Consider the following 18,877-nt stretch of genomic DNA (forward strand, 5'->3'; position numbering starts at 1 on the left):
TGCATCCGAGAGTGCTGAAGGAGTTGGCGGATGTGATTGTAGAGCCATTGGCCATTATCTTTGAAAACTCATGGTGATCGGGGGAAGTCCCGGACGACTGGAAAAAGGCTACTGTAGTGCCCATCTTTAAAAAAGGGAAGGAGGAGGATCCTGGGAACTACAGGCCAGTCAGCCTCACCTCAGTCCCTGGAAAAATCATGGAGCAGGTCCTCCAGGAATCAATTCTGAAGCACTTAGAGGAGAGGAAAGTGATCAGGAAGAGTCAGCATGGATTCACCAAGGGCAAGTCATGCCTGACTAATCTAATTGCCTTCTATGATGAGATAACTTTCTCTGTGGATGAGGGGAAAGCGGTGGACGTGTTGTTCCTTGACTTTAGCAAAGCTTTTGACACTGTCTCCCACAGTATTCTTGTCAGCAAGTTAAAGTAGTAATGACTGGATGAATGGACTATAAGGTGGATAGAAAGTTGGCTAGATTGTCGGGCTCAACGGGTAGTGATCAGTGGCTCCATGTCTAGTTGGCAGCCAGTATCAAGTAGAGTACCCCAAGGGTCGGTCCTGGGGCCGGTTTTGTTCAATATCTTCATAAATGATGTGGAGGATGGTGTGGATTGCACCCTCAGCAAGTTTGCAGATGACACTAAACTGGGATGAGAGGTAGATTCGCTGGAGTCTAGGGATAGGATACAGAGGACCCTAGACAAATTAGAGGATTGGGCGAAAAGAAATCTGATGAGGTTCAACAAGGGCAAGTGCAGAGTCCTGCACTTAGGACGGAAGAACCCCATGCACCGCTACAGACTAGGGACCGAATGGCTCAGCAGCAGTTCTGCAGAAAAGGATCTAGGGGTTACAGTGGACGAGAAGCTGTAGAGGATGTGGGAAAAGCTAATGTACTCAATGCTTTTTTTGCCTCTGTTTTCACTAACAAGGTCAGCTCCCAGACTGCTGCGCTGGGCATCACAAAATGCGGAAGAGATGGCCAGCCCTCTGTGGAGATAGAGGTGGTTAGGGACTATTTAGAAAAGCTGGACGTGCACAAGTCCATGGGGCCGGACGAGTTGCATCCGAGAGTGCTGAAGGAATTGGCGGCTGTGATTGCAGAGCCATTGGCCATTATCTTTGAAAACTCGTGGCGAACCGGGGAAGTCCCGGATGATTGGAAAAAGGCTAATGTAGTGCCAATCTTTAAAAAAGGGAAGAAGGAGGATCCTGGGAACTACAGGCCAGTCAGCCTCACTTCAGTCCCTGGAAAAATCATGGAGCAGGTCCTCAAAGAATCAATCCTGAAGCACTTGCATGAGAGGAAAGTGATCAGGAACAGCCAGCATGGATTCACCAAGGGAAGGTCATGCCTGACTAATCTAATTGCCTTCTATAATGAGATAACTCTGTGGTTCTGTGGATGAAGGGAAAGCAGTGGATGTATTGTTTCTTGACTTTAGCAAAGCTTTTGACACGGTCCCCCACAGTATTCTTGTCAGCAAGTTAAGGAAGTATGGGCTGGATGAATGCACTACAAGGTGGGTAGAAAGCTGGCTAGATTGTCGGGCTCAACGGGTAGTGATCAATGGCTCCATGTCTAGTTGGCAGCCGGTATCAAGTGGAGTACCCCAAGGGTCGGTCCTGGGGCCGGTTTTGTTCAATATCTTCATAAATGATCTGGAGGATGGTGTGGATTGCACTCTCAGCAAATTTGCGGATGATACTAAACTGGGAGGAGTGGTAGATACGCTGGAGGGGAGGGATAGGATACAGAAGGACCTAGACCAATTGGAAGATTGGGCCAAAAGGAATCTGATGAGGTTCAATAAGGATAAGTGCAGGGTCCTGCACTTAGGACGGAAGAACCCAATGCACAGCTACAGACTAGGGACCGAATGGCTAGGCAGCAGTTCTGCGGAAAAGGACCTAGGGGTGACAGTGGACGAGAAGCTGGATATGAGTCAGCAGTGTGCCCTTGTTGCCAAGAAGGCCAATGGCATTTTGGGATGTATAAGTAGGGGCATAGCGAGCAGATCGAGGGACGTGATCGTTCCCCTCTATTCGACGTTGGTGAGGCCACATCTGGAGTACTGTGTCCAGTTTTGGGCCCCACACTTCAAGAAGGATGTGGATAAATTGGAGAGAGTCCAGCGAAGGGCAACAAAAATGATTAGGGGACTGGAACACATGAGTTATGAGGAGAGGCTGAGGGAGCTGGGATTGTTTAGCCTGCAGAAGAGAAGAATGAGGGGGGATTTGATAGCTGCTTTCAACTACCTGAAAGGGGGTTCCAAAGAGGATGGCTCTAGACTGTTCTCAATGGTAGCAGATGACAGAACGAGGAGTAATGGTCTCAAGTTGCAGTGGGGGAGGTTTAGATTGGATATTAGGAATAACTTTTTCACTAAGAGGGTGGTGAAACACTGGAATGCTTTACCTAGGGAGGTGGTAGAATCTCCTTCCTTAGAGGTTTTTAAGGTCAGGCTTGACAAAGCCCTGGCTGGGATGATTTAACTGGGAATTGGTCCTGCTTTGAGCAGGGGGTTGGACTAGATGACCTTCTGGTGTCCCTTCCAACCCTGATATTCTGTGATTCTAAGCTGGATATGAGTCAACAGTGTGCCCTTGTTGCCAAGAAGGCCAATGGAATTTTGGGCTGTATAAGTAGGGACATTGCCAGCAGATCGAGGGACGTGATCGTTCCCCTCTATTCGACACTGGTGAGGCCTCATCTGGAGTACTATGTCCAATTTTGGGCCCCACACTACAAGAAGGGTGTGGAGAAATTGGAAAACGTCCAGAGGAGGGCAACCAAAACGATTAGCGGACTGGAACCCATGACTTATGAGGAAAGGCTGAGGGAACTGGGATTGTTTAGTCTACAGAAGAGAAGAATGAGGGGGGATTTGATAGCAGCTTTCAGCTATCTGAAAGGGGGTTCCAAAGAGGATGGATCTAGACTGTTCTCAGTGTTAGGAGATGACAGAACAAGGAGTAATGGTCTCAAGTTGCAGTGGGGGAGGTTTAGGTTGGATATTGGGAAAAACTTTTTCACTAGGAGGGTGGTGAAACACTGGAATGCGTTACCTAGGGAGGTGGTGGAATCTCCTTCCTTAGATATTTTTAAGGTCAGGCTTGAGAAAGCCCTGGGTGGGATGATTTAGTTGGGGATTTGTCCTGCTTTGAGCAGGGGGTTGGACTAGATGACCTCCTGAGGTCCCTTCCAACCCTGATATTCTATGATTCTATCTATGTAACACCCTGTCAGGATTTCCTCTCCTCTCTGAACTCTGGGGTACAGATGTGGGGACCCGCATGAAAGAACCCCTAAGCTTGTTTGTACCAGCTTAGGTGAAAAACTTCCCTTAGGCACAAATTCTTTCCTTGTCCTTGGATGGTATTGCTACCACCACCAAGTGATTTAGACAAAGATTCAGGAAAAGCACCACTTGGAGTTCCTATTTCCCAAAAATATCCCCCCAAGCCACTTCACCCCCTTTTCCTGGGGAGGCTTAAGAATAATATATCAACCAGTTGCCTTTAATAAAAGGACAGACCAGACCCTTTCTTTAGGACACTAAAATCAATCAGTTTCCTAAAAGAAGAACTTTATTATAAAGAAAATATTTAAAAGCAGCACTGCTATAAAATCAGAATGGAAGGTAATTTTACAGGGTAGTAAAAGATTTAAAACACAGAGGATTCGTCTCTAGGCTCAACTTCAAAGTTACAAAAACAGGAATAAGCCTCCCTCTTAGCACAGGGAAAATTCACAAGCTAAAACAAAAGATAATCTAACGCATTTCCTTGCTATTACTTACAATTTTTGTAATTTTAGTTGCTTATTTCAGGTGGGGTTTTAGGAGATGGTTCTTCCTGCCCTGGGCCCTCTCTGTGCACGAGAGAACAACAAAGAGAAACAAACAAAACCTTCTCCCACAGATTTGAAAGTATCTTCTTCCCTTATTGGTCCTTTTGGTCAGGTGCCAACAAGGTTATTTGAGCTCCTTATCGCCTTACAGGTGAAGGAGGGATTTTATACCACCCGTAGCTGTATGTTTATGACACACCCCCAAGGCCATGAACCTATTGATGTATTTTTAGCTGTGGGGAGAAGGTGTGGGAGGAGTTGGGGTCACTGAAGGAGAGGCAGTTTTTGAAACTTCCCAAACATCAGAGAAGAGGGTAGGAGAGGATAGAATCATAGAGTATCAGGGTTGGAAGAGACCACAGGAGGTCATCTGGTTCAATCCCCTGCTCAAAGCAGTACCATCGTAACCAAACTGCTATGAGAACCGGTGGTGCTGTTTGTGGAAATAAAGAGGAAACAGTATGGTTCCAGGAAGAATCACACTGTCTTGGGCCTCAAGAAGGGAGAAGGGACCAGAAGGCTAATGGAGTCCCGCCTTGCAGAGTGAACTTTCAAATAAGAACAGTTGGAGAACTTGAGTCTCCTTGTGTACTCCAAGGGTGTGGCTCTGCAGAGGCAATACACTCCTTATGCTCTAGATCAGTGTTTATCAACCTTTTTGATGCCAGGGACCAGCTTTCCGCCTTCCTAAACTGTGTCAGGTAGATCTCAGGGACCAGTGCTGTTCCACAGACAGTTCTTTGAGAAACACTGACCTATTTCAAAATGGAGTTCTTTTGAGGAAGTTCTATGGTCTGTGTTATATAGATCAAACTAGATGGAGGATTGGGCCAAAAGAAATCTGATGAGGTTCAATAAGGATAAGTGCAGGCTCCTGCACTTAGGACGGAAGAACCCAATGCACAGCTACAGACTAGGGACCGAATGGCTAGGCAGCAGTTCTGCGGAAAAGGACCTAGGGGTGACAGTGGACGAGAAGCTGGATGTGAGTCAGCAGTGTGCCCTTGTTGCCAAGAAGGCCAATAGCATTTTGGGATGTATAAGTAGGGGCATTGCCAGCAGATCGAGGGATGTGATCGTCCCCCTCTATTCAACATTGGTGAGGCCTCATCTGGAGTACTGTGTCCAGTTTTGGGCCCCACACTACAAGAAGGATGTGGATAAACTGGAGAGAGTCCAGCGAAGGGCAACAAAAATGATTAGGGGACTGGAACACATGACTTCTGAGGAGAGGCTGAGGGAACTGGGATTGTTTAGTCTGCAGAAGAGAAGAATGAGGGGGGGATTTGATAGCTGCTTTCAACTACCTGAGAGGTGGTTCCAGAGAGGATGGTTCTAGACTATTCTCAGTGGTAGATGAGGACAGGACAAGGAGTAGTGGTCTCAAGTTGCAGTGGGGGAGGTTTAGGTTGGATATTAGGAAAAACTTTTTCACTAGGACGGTGGTGAAACACTGGAATGCGTTACCTAGGGAGGTGGTGGAATCTCCTTCCTTAGAAGTTTTTAAGGTCAGGCTTGACAAAGCCCTGGCTGGGATGATTTAATTGGGGATTGGTCCTGCTTTGAGTAGGGGGTTGGACTAGATGACCTCCTGAGGTCCCTTCCAACCCTGATATTCTATGGTTCTATGATTCTTTGATCACAGTGGTCCCATCTAGCCTTGGAATCTCTGAGCATGACTGTGACGGGGTGTACCTACCCTGCACTGGTTCAGCAGGGGTTAATCATATTCTGAGGGCTAAGAAGGCCATGCCCCTTGTCCCTGCTGGGCATGCTCCAGCTGTAACTAGGGAGTAGCTCAGCTCAGTTTGGGCTGACCGCTGAAGGGAACAGAGTTGCATTGCAGACTTCTGCGGAGGGACTGCTGGCACTCACGGGTGCAGAAGCCAGCCGGGATGCGGCTCCAACTGACCACCAGCCACCTGATGCCACAGTCAGAGGAGAGAGCGTGGAACCCCTGAGACTACCAGCCGTGGAAGAACTGGTAGGAAGTAGCCCCAGGGGATTAAGCATTGATCTGGTTGAGGTACAGGGCTTTGACTCAGTGTGTTTCAGAATGATACCCGCTGACTCGGTGGCAGATAATCCTGCAGCAGACAGGGCCTGGGCTGGGATCTGGTGGAGTAATGAGGTCCCAAGTCCCCCTATCTAGCTTGCTGCCCACCCGTGGGTGGCAGCACACCACACTCTGGCCGCTTAGGCCACACTGCCATGCCATGGAGGGCAATTCTATTGACTCTAGCCACTAGACCACACTGCCCTGCCACAAAAGGGTGGTCCTATTGACTCCAGCCACTAGGCAGCATTGGCCTGCCACAAAAGGGTAGTCCTATTGACTCCAGCCACTATGTAGCATTGGCCTGCCACAAAAGGGTAGTCCCATTGACTTCAGCCACTAGACAACACTGCCTTGCCACGAAAGGCTAGTCCCATTGATTCCAGCCACCAGGCCGCATTGCATTACCTACAAGTGTGGTCCTAGTGACTCGGGCCACGCTGCCCAAAACCAAAGGGCTGCTGCACAGTCTCCGAGCATTAGACCACGCTACCCGAGGAGCCAGGGCTGCTGTGGCGACTTGGGAGACTAGGACATTTAGGTCTCCCAAGCTCTACTTTAATTCCCTCACAAACTGACATCCCCTGTACAGGTGGACCTACCCTGCGACAATGACAATTTCATGTTAGTAACTTTCCTTGCTTTATTACTCATCTTTATGATAGAGTTTATCTTGCTTTGGAGCGCTGTCTCTTCCATTACCTCCTGATGTGTTTATTTTTTGATCACTATAAAAAATGTTCATACTGGAAACCTGTATTTTTATTTTGTTTATATTTTTACAGTAGCTTACCACACCAACTCTAGTACACAACTACACCACATAATGCCATGTTATATTCAGTAAAGTGCTTTGTGAATTGTCTATTCAAGATAGTGAATAGAATGGAAATATTAAAAGAAAAAATGACTGTACAGTTGTAGAAAATCAATAGTGGCGATTTTAGCTATACTGTTGTATCAGCATAAATACAAAAGAAGCAGGGGTTGCATTGCACTGTGAATAAAGTAGGAAATGTGATCTTGGCACTGTTTGGAAAGTATGTGGAAATTATGGCTATACCATTAGATGTCATTTAAAACACATGTTCTTAGGAGGAGAATGCATAGTTGATTGGTCTGAAGGAGACGGAATAATAGTAATGAAAAACCCGCTTCTCAATGCTGTAGATTGTTCTAAATTCTGATGGGCTAAACCATTGCCATTCAGAGACTGAATTCCGCCTACTTCTATTGCTTATTCTGATTTACTGATTGCTTGGCCCCATTCCTTTCTTCTGCAGCCAGAGAAGCTTTAAACCAGAAGAGGGTTATGTTAGTTGGCCATAAGTCTGATTTTTAATTGGATGCCTCTACAGCTGAAGCATGATAAATTTTGCGAAAAGAATTGGAAAAAGCCAAAAGCAGCACTGAATCCCCAGTTCTCAGGAACATGTTTCAGGGCTGTTGGACAGTGGGTGGTCTCTTTCCTTTGAGCTTCTAACTGTTTTCTGAGGGATTTCCCCATTTAGTTCCTATATTACTCGGGGACTCCTCATGCTCATACTGAAGCTGACAGAGGGTTAAATAAGTCTTTTGGGAGGCAGTGAGCGTTCGGCACAAAGCAAGGAGGGTCTGGCAGGATCCAACAATACTGTAGTAATAGGAATCTAACTTTAAAAATCAATGAATGAGCTAAACGATCCTTTGGCTAGGTAACCATAATCTCTAATTGGTATGTATTTCCATTCCACTAGCTAGTCAGCATGTTGGCAGTGCTTTTTTTTTTTCCTACAGTAAAACCCAGTAGTAATGAGTTGTTTAATAAGCCTCCTATAAAGCTCCAGGAGAGTTGCACTCCCTTCTGTATACTTCTATCTGGGTATTTGTACATTCATCTTTTCTCCAGTCTCTCAAATTATCCAAAATTCATCTACTGCTTGTTTTTCCTCTCCTCTTAATGTCTGCTTTCTCTTAGTGAGCTCTTAAATGCAGTTATGATGCAGGGCTTCAAAATGTATATTGTGAAGTATAATGCTGGTTCTTATAAAATTGCCCAAATATTTTAAAAATGTCTTGCTTCAGGTGTTTGTTACATGTGTTTATATGAATGAGTGTATGAATACAAAGAAAGTATAGAATTCACGATGGCAAGAGCAGTTCCCTGTAAAAACATGTTCACAAGCTCAAAGAATCCCTTTACACAGTGTAGTAAGGATGGAGAGGCTAATTATTCCAACCAGTATGTGGTGAAGTTGAAGTTTCTTTATGTAAGATGTGTACATGAAGAATATTCAAGACTGAAAACTTAAAGGTTGTAAATATCTATCTGTTGCTTATGGAGGAACTTTGTATCTTTTTTTTTTTTTATACCCAATGTTAGTCTGAAAATTCAAAGTTAGTTACCTTAAAAAACAATATCTGATAATCAGAAAAGATAGAAATTTATCTTTAATGTCACCCAAACAATTTCAACTTAGTCCCTGAACCCACTAACCTTCCACTTTATGTATCCAGCATACCTTGCGTGTCAGGACACAAATGTTTTGTTGAGGGACTGTTGACAAATCAGGTTTTGATAAAGACTTCAGTAAATCTAAACTGTTTATTACTTTGCATGTGGAATCAAGGCAGTTGAGACCATGGCTTTGGTTCTGTACATTTGTGTCTGTGATATGAGTGTGATTGCCCGCAACCCTGCACCTCTAACTTGTGAGCTACTTATTTGTTGAGTTCTTAGCTCCAGATATGCTGCCTACATGTATGTACAGCCTCACAGTATGATATTTAAATATTTGCAACCCTCTTTTCTTTTGCAGAATTGTCCCAAATGATCATTCTGATGCACTGAAGATGTTCATTGAGGATAGGCTTGTTTCCTGGGTTTCAGTATTATTTTAGGAAAAAACCATAAGGGGAAAGTTAAGGTTATGACTTAATTGATGCGTGGATTTGGTTTGAAAATCATTATATTTATTATCTGCCTCTTGTTAGACATGGTAATAAAGACTTAATTTTTAAAAAATGAAAGCCCGCCCATTTTTCAGGCTAGAGATATGAGTTAACAGTGCCTTAGAGAAGGCCTGAGCATTGGCAAATAGAACTTGACCTTTTCCAGCTATAAAGTGCAGCTGTAACTGACTGGTTGATGCAATCCTAAATTTCAATACATTATCCTCTTTCTCTTACTTTCAGTTTCTTTTAATTAGCTGACCATAATTCTTCCAGGCCTCAGGCTGTATGGCGTTTATTGGCTCTTGACACAAAGAAAAAACACAGAGAGATTTTTCACTGGTGAATTTCTTCTTTGGGGGTTGACGTCTCATTTTCCCCTGCAAGATACACGAGTGGCTTTGGTTAGAAAATGGATTTCTGTTGCCAGTACATTTCAGTAAAATTTTGAGATGACACACGACCAAACCATCATTTTACTTCAGCAGCCTGTGTGTGCCAGTTTTGTCATGATCACAATGTGTTCTGAATGATCTATGCAAAAAGAAAAAAGAGAATGAATAGAAAGAAGTTTCTGGCTTTCCTGAGAGGCACTTTTCCAACTTAAAAATATAAACCCTGTGGTTTTCATGGTTTTTAAATGCAACCGCAGACATTGAGAACTGGGAAAGACTGGATTTACAGTGACCCCCTTTTATTACTGGACAAAGGAAGAGGGTTTATTTTATTAATTAAAAATGTTGAATGCTATTGAATTACTATAAAAAAAATTATTAAAACATGAATTTAGTGTTTGGGGAAGGGGCCAGAGGGGAAGTCAGGTTTTTTGCACCTGCAATGAGCAGGTGCAGAATATGCTTCTTTCCCAGGGCTCCACCAGGGTATTTCTGTGGGACCTCTTCTAGGGCTCAGAGCTTCTGGACAACCCTCCGAGCTTGGCACTTCTGTGGAGCCTGCTAATGAGGATGAAGATTAGTGCCCATTGTAGTGATTGTTTATGTGATATTGATGTCTCTGCTTTGCCTTGGGAAGTAGAGTAGATCGCCAATCCAGGGCACTCTGAGACTTTTCACCACAAATTCATGGTCTCGCTGGCTACACTGGACTTTGCTCCCCACTCTTCTCTTTGGCATGCATGTTTTGGAAGCTAAGAGTGCAGATCTCCTCCAGCTCTCCCACACCATCTTCTCACACCTATTTGTTGTGGGTCCATCCCTGTGTCATTAGTTTATCTAATTCAGGACTTGAAAAATCCACTTGCCAGTAGTTAGTGGGGAGCTTTCCATAGCAAGCCATCAGTTTCTACTGAATATAACTTTTATTTGAAAAATAGCTAGTCTGGTTGGAAAGAAACCTGAGGCAATGCAGGTTCTTCTTCCTGAACCTGCAGACAGCCAGCTCCTATGCTGCTGCTCCCCTTGTGCTGCTCACCCCACACAGCAGAATGAAACTGACAAGACCCTGCATGGGCAGTTATTGACAACCCTGTGGTAACAGCTCTGTTGACACTGTTCTGTCAAGAACAGTGTTGATTTCATGCTGCTGCTTGTGAAATCTAAGGGCTGCTGCAGGGATAGGCACTAGAGATAATCTGAGGAGAAGGGCCAAACCATGGTGGGAGAGGGAAAATATTGAAGACATCTTTCCACCCCTCACAGCAGCCAGAGGGATGGGGGAGAGACCTCCATCTTGCCCCCAGAGCTTCTGGTTGGGGAAGAGGAGACAGACAGTGCCTCCTCCCTTCCAGTAGCCAGAGAAGGTAAGAACTTCAAATTTATATCATGTTTCCTAGCCAAATGTAAGAGGACGTTGGCCCTTTACTGAAACTCATGGGGTTTTTTTGGTTGTCTAGCTCCCAGTACCAAAAGAAAGGGGAAGTGTCAATGGGAAATCAGGACCCTGATACTGACAGTACCCAGGAATAATGGGGAGAGGCCAATGCTCCATGTCAGCCTGATTGACAGGGTGGGCAGGCTAACGAGGGAGTCCAGAGGCAAGGGGGGTCCCATCCTCCAGGAGCAGAGCTGTGCCAGCCAGAGAACCAGAGAAGCAGCCCAGGGAGCACGTCAGTGCTGGGTGCAGAGCCACAGAAACAGCCCAGAGAGCAGACCTGTCCTGGGAGCAGAGCTGTAGCAACCAGAGCCAGATTGGCCAGAGTAGCCGCCCAGGAGGCTAGAGGCAGAGCAGCAGCAGTGCTGAGGCACAGTGGAGGTGGAGCTGGAGCCGTCCAGAGCTGGATATGATGAGCAGCTGGGGAGAGTGAGGGGGGATCCTGGGCAGCGGGCCCAGCATAGGGAGATGCTCCCATCCAACAGGCCTTGCAGGCCAGACTTGGAGGGGGATTGTAACCCTGATGGGGGGCTGACGCTGGGAAGAAGGGTCCTGCCACCAAGAGCCTGAGGGCATTTGGCCACCGCCAGAGCAAGTGTCTGACCTGCAGCATCCCTGCAGCACAACCAGGGCTTGGACAGGGGCCTGGGCCGGGGGAGGGACAGATTGTGAACCGCCGTGATGTTCCAGAGCTGCTGGTTGTGACGTCCCCGGGCCACAGAGTGGGGTGACGGGTTTTCCTTTTACCTTTCCCATTTTTCCTTATTTTTAAACTGATTGCTGTTTAATAAATTGTATTTGCTTTGAACTGTATGGAACGATCAGTGGGTCAGGGAAGCATCCAGAGCACAGAGAGCACCCCGGAGTGGGGACACCCTAGCCCCTGTCCTGCATGACCACAACCAGGTGGGGGGTCGAGCCCCCCAGGAATCCTGGACCCAGCCTTGTTGGGGTTACGAGGACTCTGCCACACAGGAGAGTGAGAGGGAGCCCTTGAGGTCAGACAGGCCACGGGGTAAAGGGAGCAGGAGCGAGGATTCAGATCCTTTCGCTAGCCCATTCCACCGGGGTAGTGTATAAGCCAGGAAAGTTCTCCACAGTAGCGGGACCATTCCCCGACTTACACAAAGTCTGGTAGGACAGATAAGGGTGTCCAAGCAGAGATCAATACAAACTCCAGCACCCTCTCCCTTTTCCTTGTGAACATTGCAGTGGAGCTGGGCAGCAAAGGGTGTTGCCTCTGAGCTTCATTTGAGCCCTCCCACCCCACAAATCCATCTTTTTGTCTGCCACTGGTAGTAGATGTTATATTCACCGAACCTTGATTGAATGTTCTCATAGACATCCCCAAGTCTGCATGAGGTTGTAGAGGGGAGTGGAGGGGACTGCTGCTGAGAATTAGGATTTGTGTAGTGTACTTACTATTTCTATATATGATTCCTTGTTCAGTGGAATCTTGGATGTAGACAAAGGGCCTGCAGTGCGCTGGAGTGTGGTTGCTTTCCAGGGGAGAAACTGTAGTTTTGTTTCATTCTCACTATTGTGCTCTCCCACATACACACACCCTGTAAGTGTATCGCTTTGTCCGATCCCACTCCCCTCTTTCTTTCCTATCCAATTTGCCTTGCTTATGCCCTCTCTCCCATTGTTTTCCTCTGTTCTCCCACTAGACCTTCCCGTAGCAAGAGAGACTGCGGCAGCCAGTGCTAGCCTCCACTGCCACCTCTCTTTTTCTCTGCCAGCAGTGTGGGAAGACAGGAAAGACAAGGAGAAGTAGCCTGGCTGCCTGGAACTGTGTGTTGACAGCAGCCCCGGACAGCCAGGAGAACATAAGAACGGCCATATTGGGTCAGAACAATGGTCCATCTAGCCCAGTATCCTGTCTCCCAATAATGGCCAATGCCAGGTGCTTCAGAGGGAATGCAGAGAGGAGGACAGTTTTGAGTGATCCATCCCTGGTCGTCCAGTCACAGCTTCTGGCAGTTGGAGCATAGGGTTATATTCCTGATCATCGTGGCTAATAGCCATTATCCTCCATGAACTTATCTAATTTTTTCAAAGGAGGAGTAACTGCTGGGAAGATCTTACAGTCTGCTGAATGCGTGGGTTCTACCAGGGCTGTGGAAATGCAGGAGCAGGATAGACAGGGAGGGAGCAAATGTGGGAGTGATAGCTCTCTTGTCTGTTGTATACATCCCACTGAAAATTCTTTAATTGTTTTTGAAGTTGGTTTGCATTTGTGATTGCATTGTAGCATTTATCCTACATCTGAGGAGATGAGCATATTTTTTCAGAAGAGCTGGTGACAGTGCTGCGTCACTGGAAGTCGACTGGAGAGACTATTTGCATTGCTACTGTTCTATCCTTGTATTCAAGCAGTCATGAGATTTGGGTGGGATTTTCCTTCAACTATGGAAAGATTTGGGGGGGGGGGGGAATCACCAAAGAAGGAACTTGTTTTGATGACAGAGGTCTAGAAAGCTTGTAACAGATTTAACTGTTGGCCTTATGCAAAGTCATAACTCTTAGTTTCTCTTTATCATCCCAAAGCGTTCCACACATTAATAATGGTTCAGATTTGCAATGAATTCTATTGAACACATTGGGCTATATATTGACTTTTCAAGTGGGCACACCTCCCCTTTGAAATCAGTAGGAGAGGGTTATGAGTTTGTGTGTGTAAAAGATGCATTTTTATTCTTGCAAAAGTCAGTGGCTCAACAATGGTTGTGGAGCTTGACTTTTCCAATGATGATGTAAAATATTATGCAATGAATTGTAAATATCAAGTCAAGCTGATTGTGGTATTTCCTAGAGGGAACCGTGTGGTAGAAATAAGTGATACAATGAACAAGTGATACAATGCTTTCGGTTCAACGTGCAATCTACTGGCTTCTTAAAATATTCTGTAATTATCACACTTTATAATGTAGCCGAGTTGAGGCAAAAGTTTTGCACTTGAGGTTGCTTTTCTGTTAGCCGAAGTGGGATACTAAGATACAAGTTTTCCCACATTTCGAAGTCAGTTATTAAGGTTTTCTATATAGCGTACAGAGGGTAGTTTAATTGGGTCTCTTTTTCAAGTTTATTTAATTAACCAAAAAGAGAATAGGGGTACTTGTGGCACCTTAGAGACTAACAAATTTATTAGAGCATAAGCTTTCGTGAGCTACAGCCCATTTCATTGGATGCATAGAATGGAACATATAGTAATATATATATATACATACAGATAAGTTGGAAGTAACTTCGACTCCCTCAGAGAACGGATGGCCAGGATCCCCTGGGGGACTAACTTGAAGGAGAAAGGAGTCCAGGAGAGCTGGCTGTATTTCAAGGAATCCCTGTTGAGGTTACAGGGACAAACCATCCCGATGAGTCGAAAGAATAGTAAATATGGCAGGCGACCAGCTTGGCTTAATGGTGAAATCCTAGCGGATCTTAAACATAAAAAAGAAGCTTACAAGAAGTGGAAGGTTGGACATATGACCAGGGAAGAGTATAAAAATATTGCTCGGGCATGTAGGAATGTTATCAGGAGGGCCAAATCGCACCTGGAGCTGCAGCTAGCCAGAGATGTCAAGAGTAACAAGAAGGGTTTCTTCAGGTATGTTGGCAACAAGAAGAAAGCCAAGGAATGTGTGGGCCCCTTACTGAATGAGGGAGGCAACCTAGTGACAGAGGATGTGGAAAAAGCTAATGTACTCAATGCTTTTTTTGCCTCTGTTTTCACTAACAAGGTCAGCTCCCAGACTGCTGCGCTGGGCATCACAAAATGCGGAAGAGATGGCCAGCCCTCTGTGGAGATAGAGGCGGTTAGGGACTATTTAGAAAAGCTGGACGTGCACAAGTCCATGGGGCCGGACGAGTTGCATCCGAGAGTGCTGAAGGAATTGGCGGCTGTGATTGCAGAGCCACTGGCCATTATCTTTGAAAACTCGTGGCGAACCGGGGAAGTCCCGGATGACTGGAAAAAGGCTAATGTAGTGCCAATCTTTAAAAAAGGGAAGAAGGAAGATCCTGGGAACTACAGGCCAGTCAGCCTCACCTCAGTCCCTGGAAAAATCATGGAGCAGGTCCTCAAAGAATCAATCCTGAAGCACTTGCATGAGAGGAAAGTGATCAGGAACAGCCAGCATGGATTCACCAAGGGAAGGTCATGCCTGACTAATCTAATCGCCTTTTATGATGAGATTACTGGTTCTGTGGATGAAGGGAAAGCAGTGGATGTATTGTTTCTTGACTTTAGCAAAGCTTTTGACACGGTCTCCCATAGTATTCTTGTCAGCAAGTTAAGGAAGTATGGGCTGGATGAATGCACTATAAGGTGGGTAGAAAGCTGGCTAGATTGTCGGGCTCAACGGGTAGTGATCAATGGCTCCATGTCTAGTTGGCTGCCGGTATCAAGTGGAGTGCCCCAAGAGTCGGTCCTGAGGCCGGTTTTATTCAATATCTTCATAAATGATCTGGAGGATGGTGTGGATTGCACTCTCAGCAAATTTGCGGATGATACTAAACTGGGAGGAGTGGTAGATACGCTGGAGGGGAGGGATAGGATACAGAAGGACCTAGACCAATTGGAAGATTGGGCCAAAAGGAATCTGATGAGGTTCAATAAGGATAAGTGCAGGGTCCTGCACTTAGGACGGAAGAACCCAATGCACAGCTACAGACTAGGGACCGAATGGCTAGGCAGCAGTTCTGCGGAAAAGGACCTAGGGGTGACAGTGGACGAGAAGCTGGATATGAGTCAGCAGTGTGCCCTTGTTGCCAAGAAGGCCAATGGCATTTTGGGATGTATAAGTAGGGGCATAGCGAGCAGATCGAGGGACGTGATCGTTCCCCTCTATTCGACATTGGTGAGGCCTCATCTGGAGTACTGTGTCCAGTTTTGGGCCCCACACTTCAAGAAGGATGTGGATAAATTGGAGAGAGTCCAGCGAAGGGCAACAAAAATGATTAGGGGACTGGAACACATGAGTTATGAGGAGAGGCTGAGGGAGCTGGGATTGTTTAGCCTGCAGAAGAGAAGAATGAGGGGGGATTTGATAGCTGCTTTCAACTACCTGAAAGGGGGTTCCAAAGAGGATGGCTCTAGACTGTTCTCAATGGTAGCAGATGACAGAACGAGGAGTAATGGTCTCAAGTTGCAGTGGGGGAGGTTTAGATTGGATATTAGGAAAAACTTTTTCACTAAGAGGGTGGTGAAACACTGGAATGCGTTACCTAGGGAGGTGGTAGAATCTCCTTCCTTAGAGGTTTTTAAGGTCAGGCTTGACAAAGCCCTGGCTGGGATGATTTAACTGGGAATTGGTCCTGCTTTGAGCAGGGGGTTGGACTAGATGACCTTCTGGGGTCCCTTCCAACCCTGATATTCTATGATTCTAAGTTATCATACAAACTGTGAGAGGCTAATTAGTTAAGAAAAGGATGACTTGTGGCACCTTAGAGACTAACAAATTTATTTGAGCATAAGCATCCGACGAAGTGAGCTGTAGCTCACGAAAGCTTATGCTCAAATAAATTTGTTAGCCTCCAAGGTGCCACAAGTCCTCCTTTTCTTTTTGCGGTTACAGGCTAACAGGGTTGCTACTCTGAAACCTGTAATTAGTTAAGATGAGCTATTATCAGCAGGAGAAAAAAACTTTTGTAATGATCATCAAGATGGCCCATTTAGACAGTTGACAAGAAGGTGTGAGGATACTTAACTTGAGGTAATAGATTCAATATGTGTAATGACCCAGCCACTCCAAGTCTCTGTTCAAACCAAATCTGACATCAGGAATCATAACATTCAAAAACAGGTAGGAGAACACTTCAACCTCTCTGGCCACTCAGTAAAAGATTTAAGGGTGGCAGTTTTGTAACGGAAAAGCTTCAAAAACAGATTCCAGCGAGAAACTGCTGAGCTTGAATTAATATGCAAACTAGATACCATTAACTTGGGTTTGAATAGAGACTGGGAGTGGCTGGGTTATTACACATATTGAATCTATTCCCTTAAGTTAAGTATCCTCACATCTTCTTGTCAACTGTCTAAATGGGCCATCTTGATGATCACTACAAAAGTTTTTTTTCTCCTGCTGATAATAGCTCATCTTAACTAATTAGCCTCTCACAGTTTGTATGGTAACTTCCAACTTATCTGTGTGTGTGTGTGTGTGTGTGTGTGTGTGTGTATATATATATATTACATTACTGTATGTTCCATTCTATGCATCTGATGAAGTGGGCTGTAGCCCATGAAAGCGTATGCACCAATAAATTTGTTAGTCTTTAAGGTGCCACAAGTACTCCTGTTCTTTTTGCGGATACAGACTAACATGGCTGCTACTCTGAAACCTGTTAATTAACCAAGAGGCCTGAGCCTATTTTTAATGACTACATTCTGGACTTCAGAGTTTAGCAAAAAATTCCCCAGTAACATGTTCTAATTAGTGCAAAATTGAGTAAGAATATTCTTATGAAACATGCAGAGACCAATATTGAGAATTGTATTGCCTTTTAAATTAAATATGCCTAAATGTTGATGGCTCCAAGAACCCCATTTTGACTGGTTTGATGCATAATAAGGGATTTTAATTTAAATTTTCAAGTAGTTACAAAATCTACTTTTAAAACTTTCTGATGACACTTTTTGTCAAGAAAGCTTAAAAAGTTGCTGTGATTATTGGTTTGGTTTGTAAAAGCAGTGGAAAAGCCCAGATGATGTTCCCGTAATTTTAGTCGGCATCACATTTGTGGATTTTGAGTATATCATCCTCTCTCATCCTCCAATAAATTATGCCTTGCCAGGATCACCATAAACCCTGGGCCTAATCTAATAACACAAACAAGTATAGCTGAAGCACAGCACACAATTACTGCCAACTGACAGAGTGTCTCCTACAATTACTAAGGCGGCCTCCAAACAAATTCACCCACTCCTGTCTCTCATCTGAGTGCTGGGATGAGGTCCAAGCCCAGGTCTATTCCATCTATTCCAGTGAAAGTTTCAGAAAGCATTGATAATCCTTTCTAAACCAAGCATGAAACTAACTCTTCTAGTACTGAGCTTATGCTCAAATAAATTGGTTAGTCTCTAAGGTGCCACAAGTACTCCTTTTCTTAGTACTGTACAGTTTTTTATTTCAAAAATGGGAGAGATCAGTGCAGTCATATTTGCTGAAGAATGGTGACATGATTTCGTTGTAAATACACTCAGAGAGCTTTGCACTGAAAAAGCGTTTACATGTGTGTGGGTATTTAGTTAAAGCTATGCATGGATGATGTCTGTTGTGGTTTTGTTAGGCTTCCAGAGTGAGGGATTTTAGCACTTTAATCCTGAATGACAGTTGGAAGGTTGGTGGTTTCAAACAGTGGCACGGAGGGGCCTATTTTTCATCAGCAGAACAGTGCCCCAGTGTATCTGGACTGCCTGTACATAAGCACTAAATCTGTTTTGTTTTGTTTTTCTTCCATATCCCTCTCTCTCTCTCCCTTCTCCCCCTTCCTCCCTCCTCTCCAGGCCAGGACTCACTCCTATTGCTGAAAACTCTTCAGTCCCTCTGGACAAAGAAAGAGATGAACAAGGTAAGGCTGTATAGTGAACCTCCCCTTCACACTGGAGCTAATAATGGTATGCAAAACATGTCCAGCCTCAAAGCCCTTGGGTCAGACCCACAATTCTTCATGATGGCTTTCAATTCCAATACATAGGGGAAGGACCTACGGATCTGCAGTGGGAAGGGAAAATAAAAGGCAGCCTTGTCCAATGTGCAGCAGTCGTGGGACACACATACAAGGGCTGCAGTAGACAGGCTGAGTTGTTTAAAAAAAAAATCAAAGTTATCTTTTATTTTAAACATTTTTTGTTCAATTAATGTAGAGAGTAAGAAATCTGAAGATGTGAAGTACCCTGTCATCCTTATGCCTGGCAAGGAGAGTGTTGAATACTCGTGGGGGTTGGGGGTGCTTTGCTAAGTGGATAAATATTTAAGCCTTCATAGTTCATGATGTCTTTTCATTTTTGATTTTTGGAGCAGTGTGCTGCAATTTGGTTGGACAGTGTCTCTGTGAAATTATTGATATATTTTTAAACAGCCCTATGTTTTCTAGGTGCCATGTATAGATTTCTCCACAGGAATGATACATACTTCATCTAAATTTGGGAACTCAGGAAATTAACAAAAAAATTAGACATACCTGGTTGGTGTTTAGCTT

The 18,877-nt window shown here is 44.9% G+C and overlaps 1 protein-coding gene across 10 annotated transcripts in view; it reads left to right on the forward strand.

Annotated features, from left to right (window-relative positions):
- Nucleotides 1–18,877, forward strand: part of EXD3 (exonuclease 3'-5' domain containing 3) — a 573,796-nt gene that overhangs the window by 139,274 nt on the left and 415,645 nt on the right. For all 10 annotated transcript variants that reach the window (XM_084650100.1, XM_084650101.1, XM_084650103.1 and 7 more), the window contains one exon: nucleotides 18,183–18,247. In XM_084650100.1, coding sequence (XP_084506226.1) covers nucleotides 18,183–18,247 — 65 coding nt within the window. The remainder of the gene's footprint in view (nucleotides 1–18,182; nucleotides 18,248–18,877) is intronic.

Source organism: Lepidochelys olivacea (genome assembly GCF_965140295.1).
Source record: "Lepidochelys olivacea isolate rLepOli2 genome assembly, chromosome: 16".
In the NCBI taxonomy this organism is placed as follows: Eukaryota; Metazoa; Chordata; order Testudines; family Cheloniidae; genus Lepidochelys; species Lepidochelys olivacea.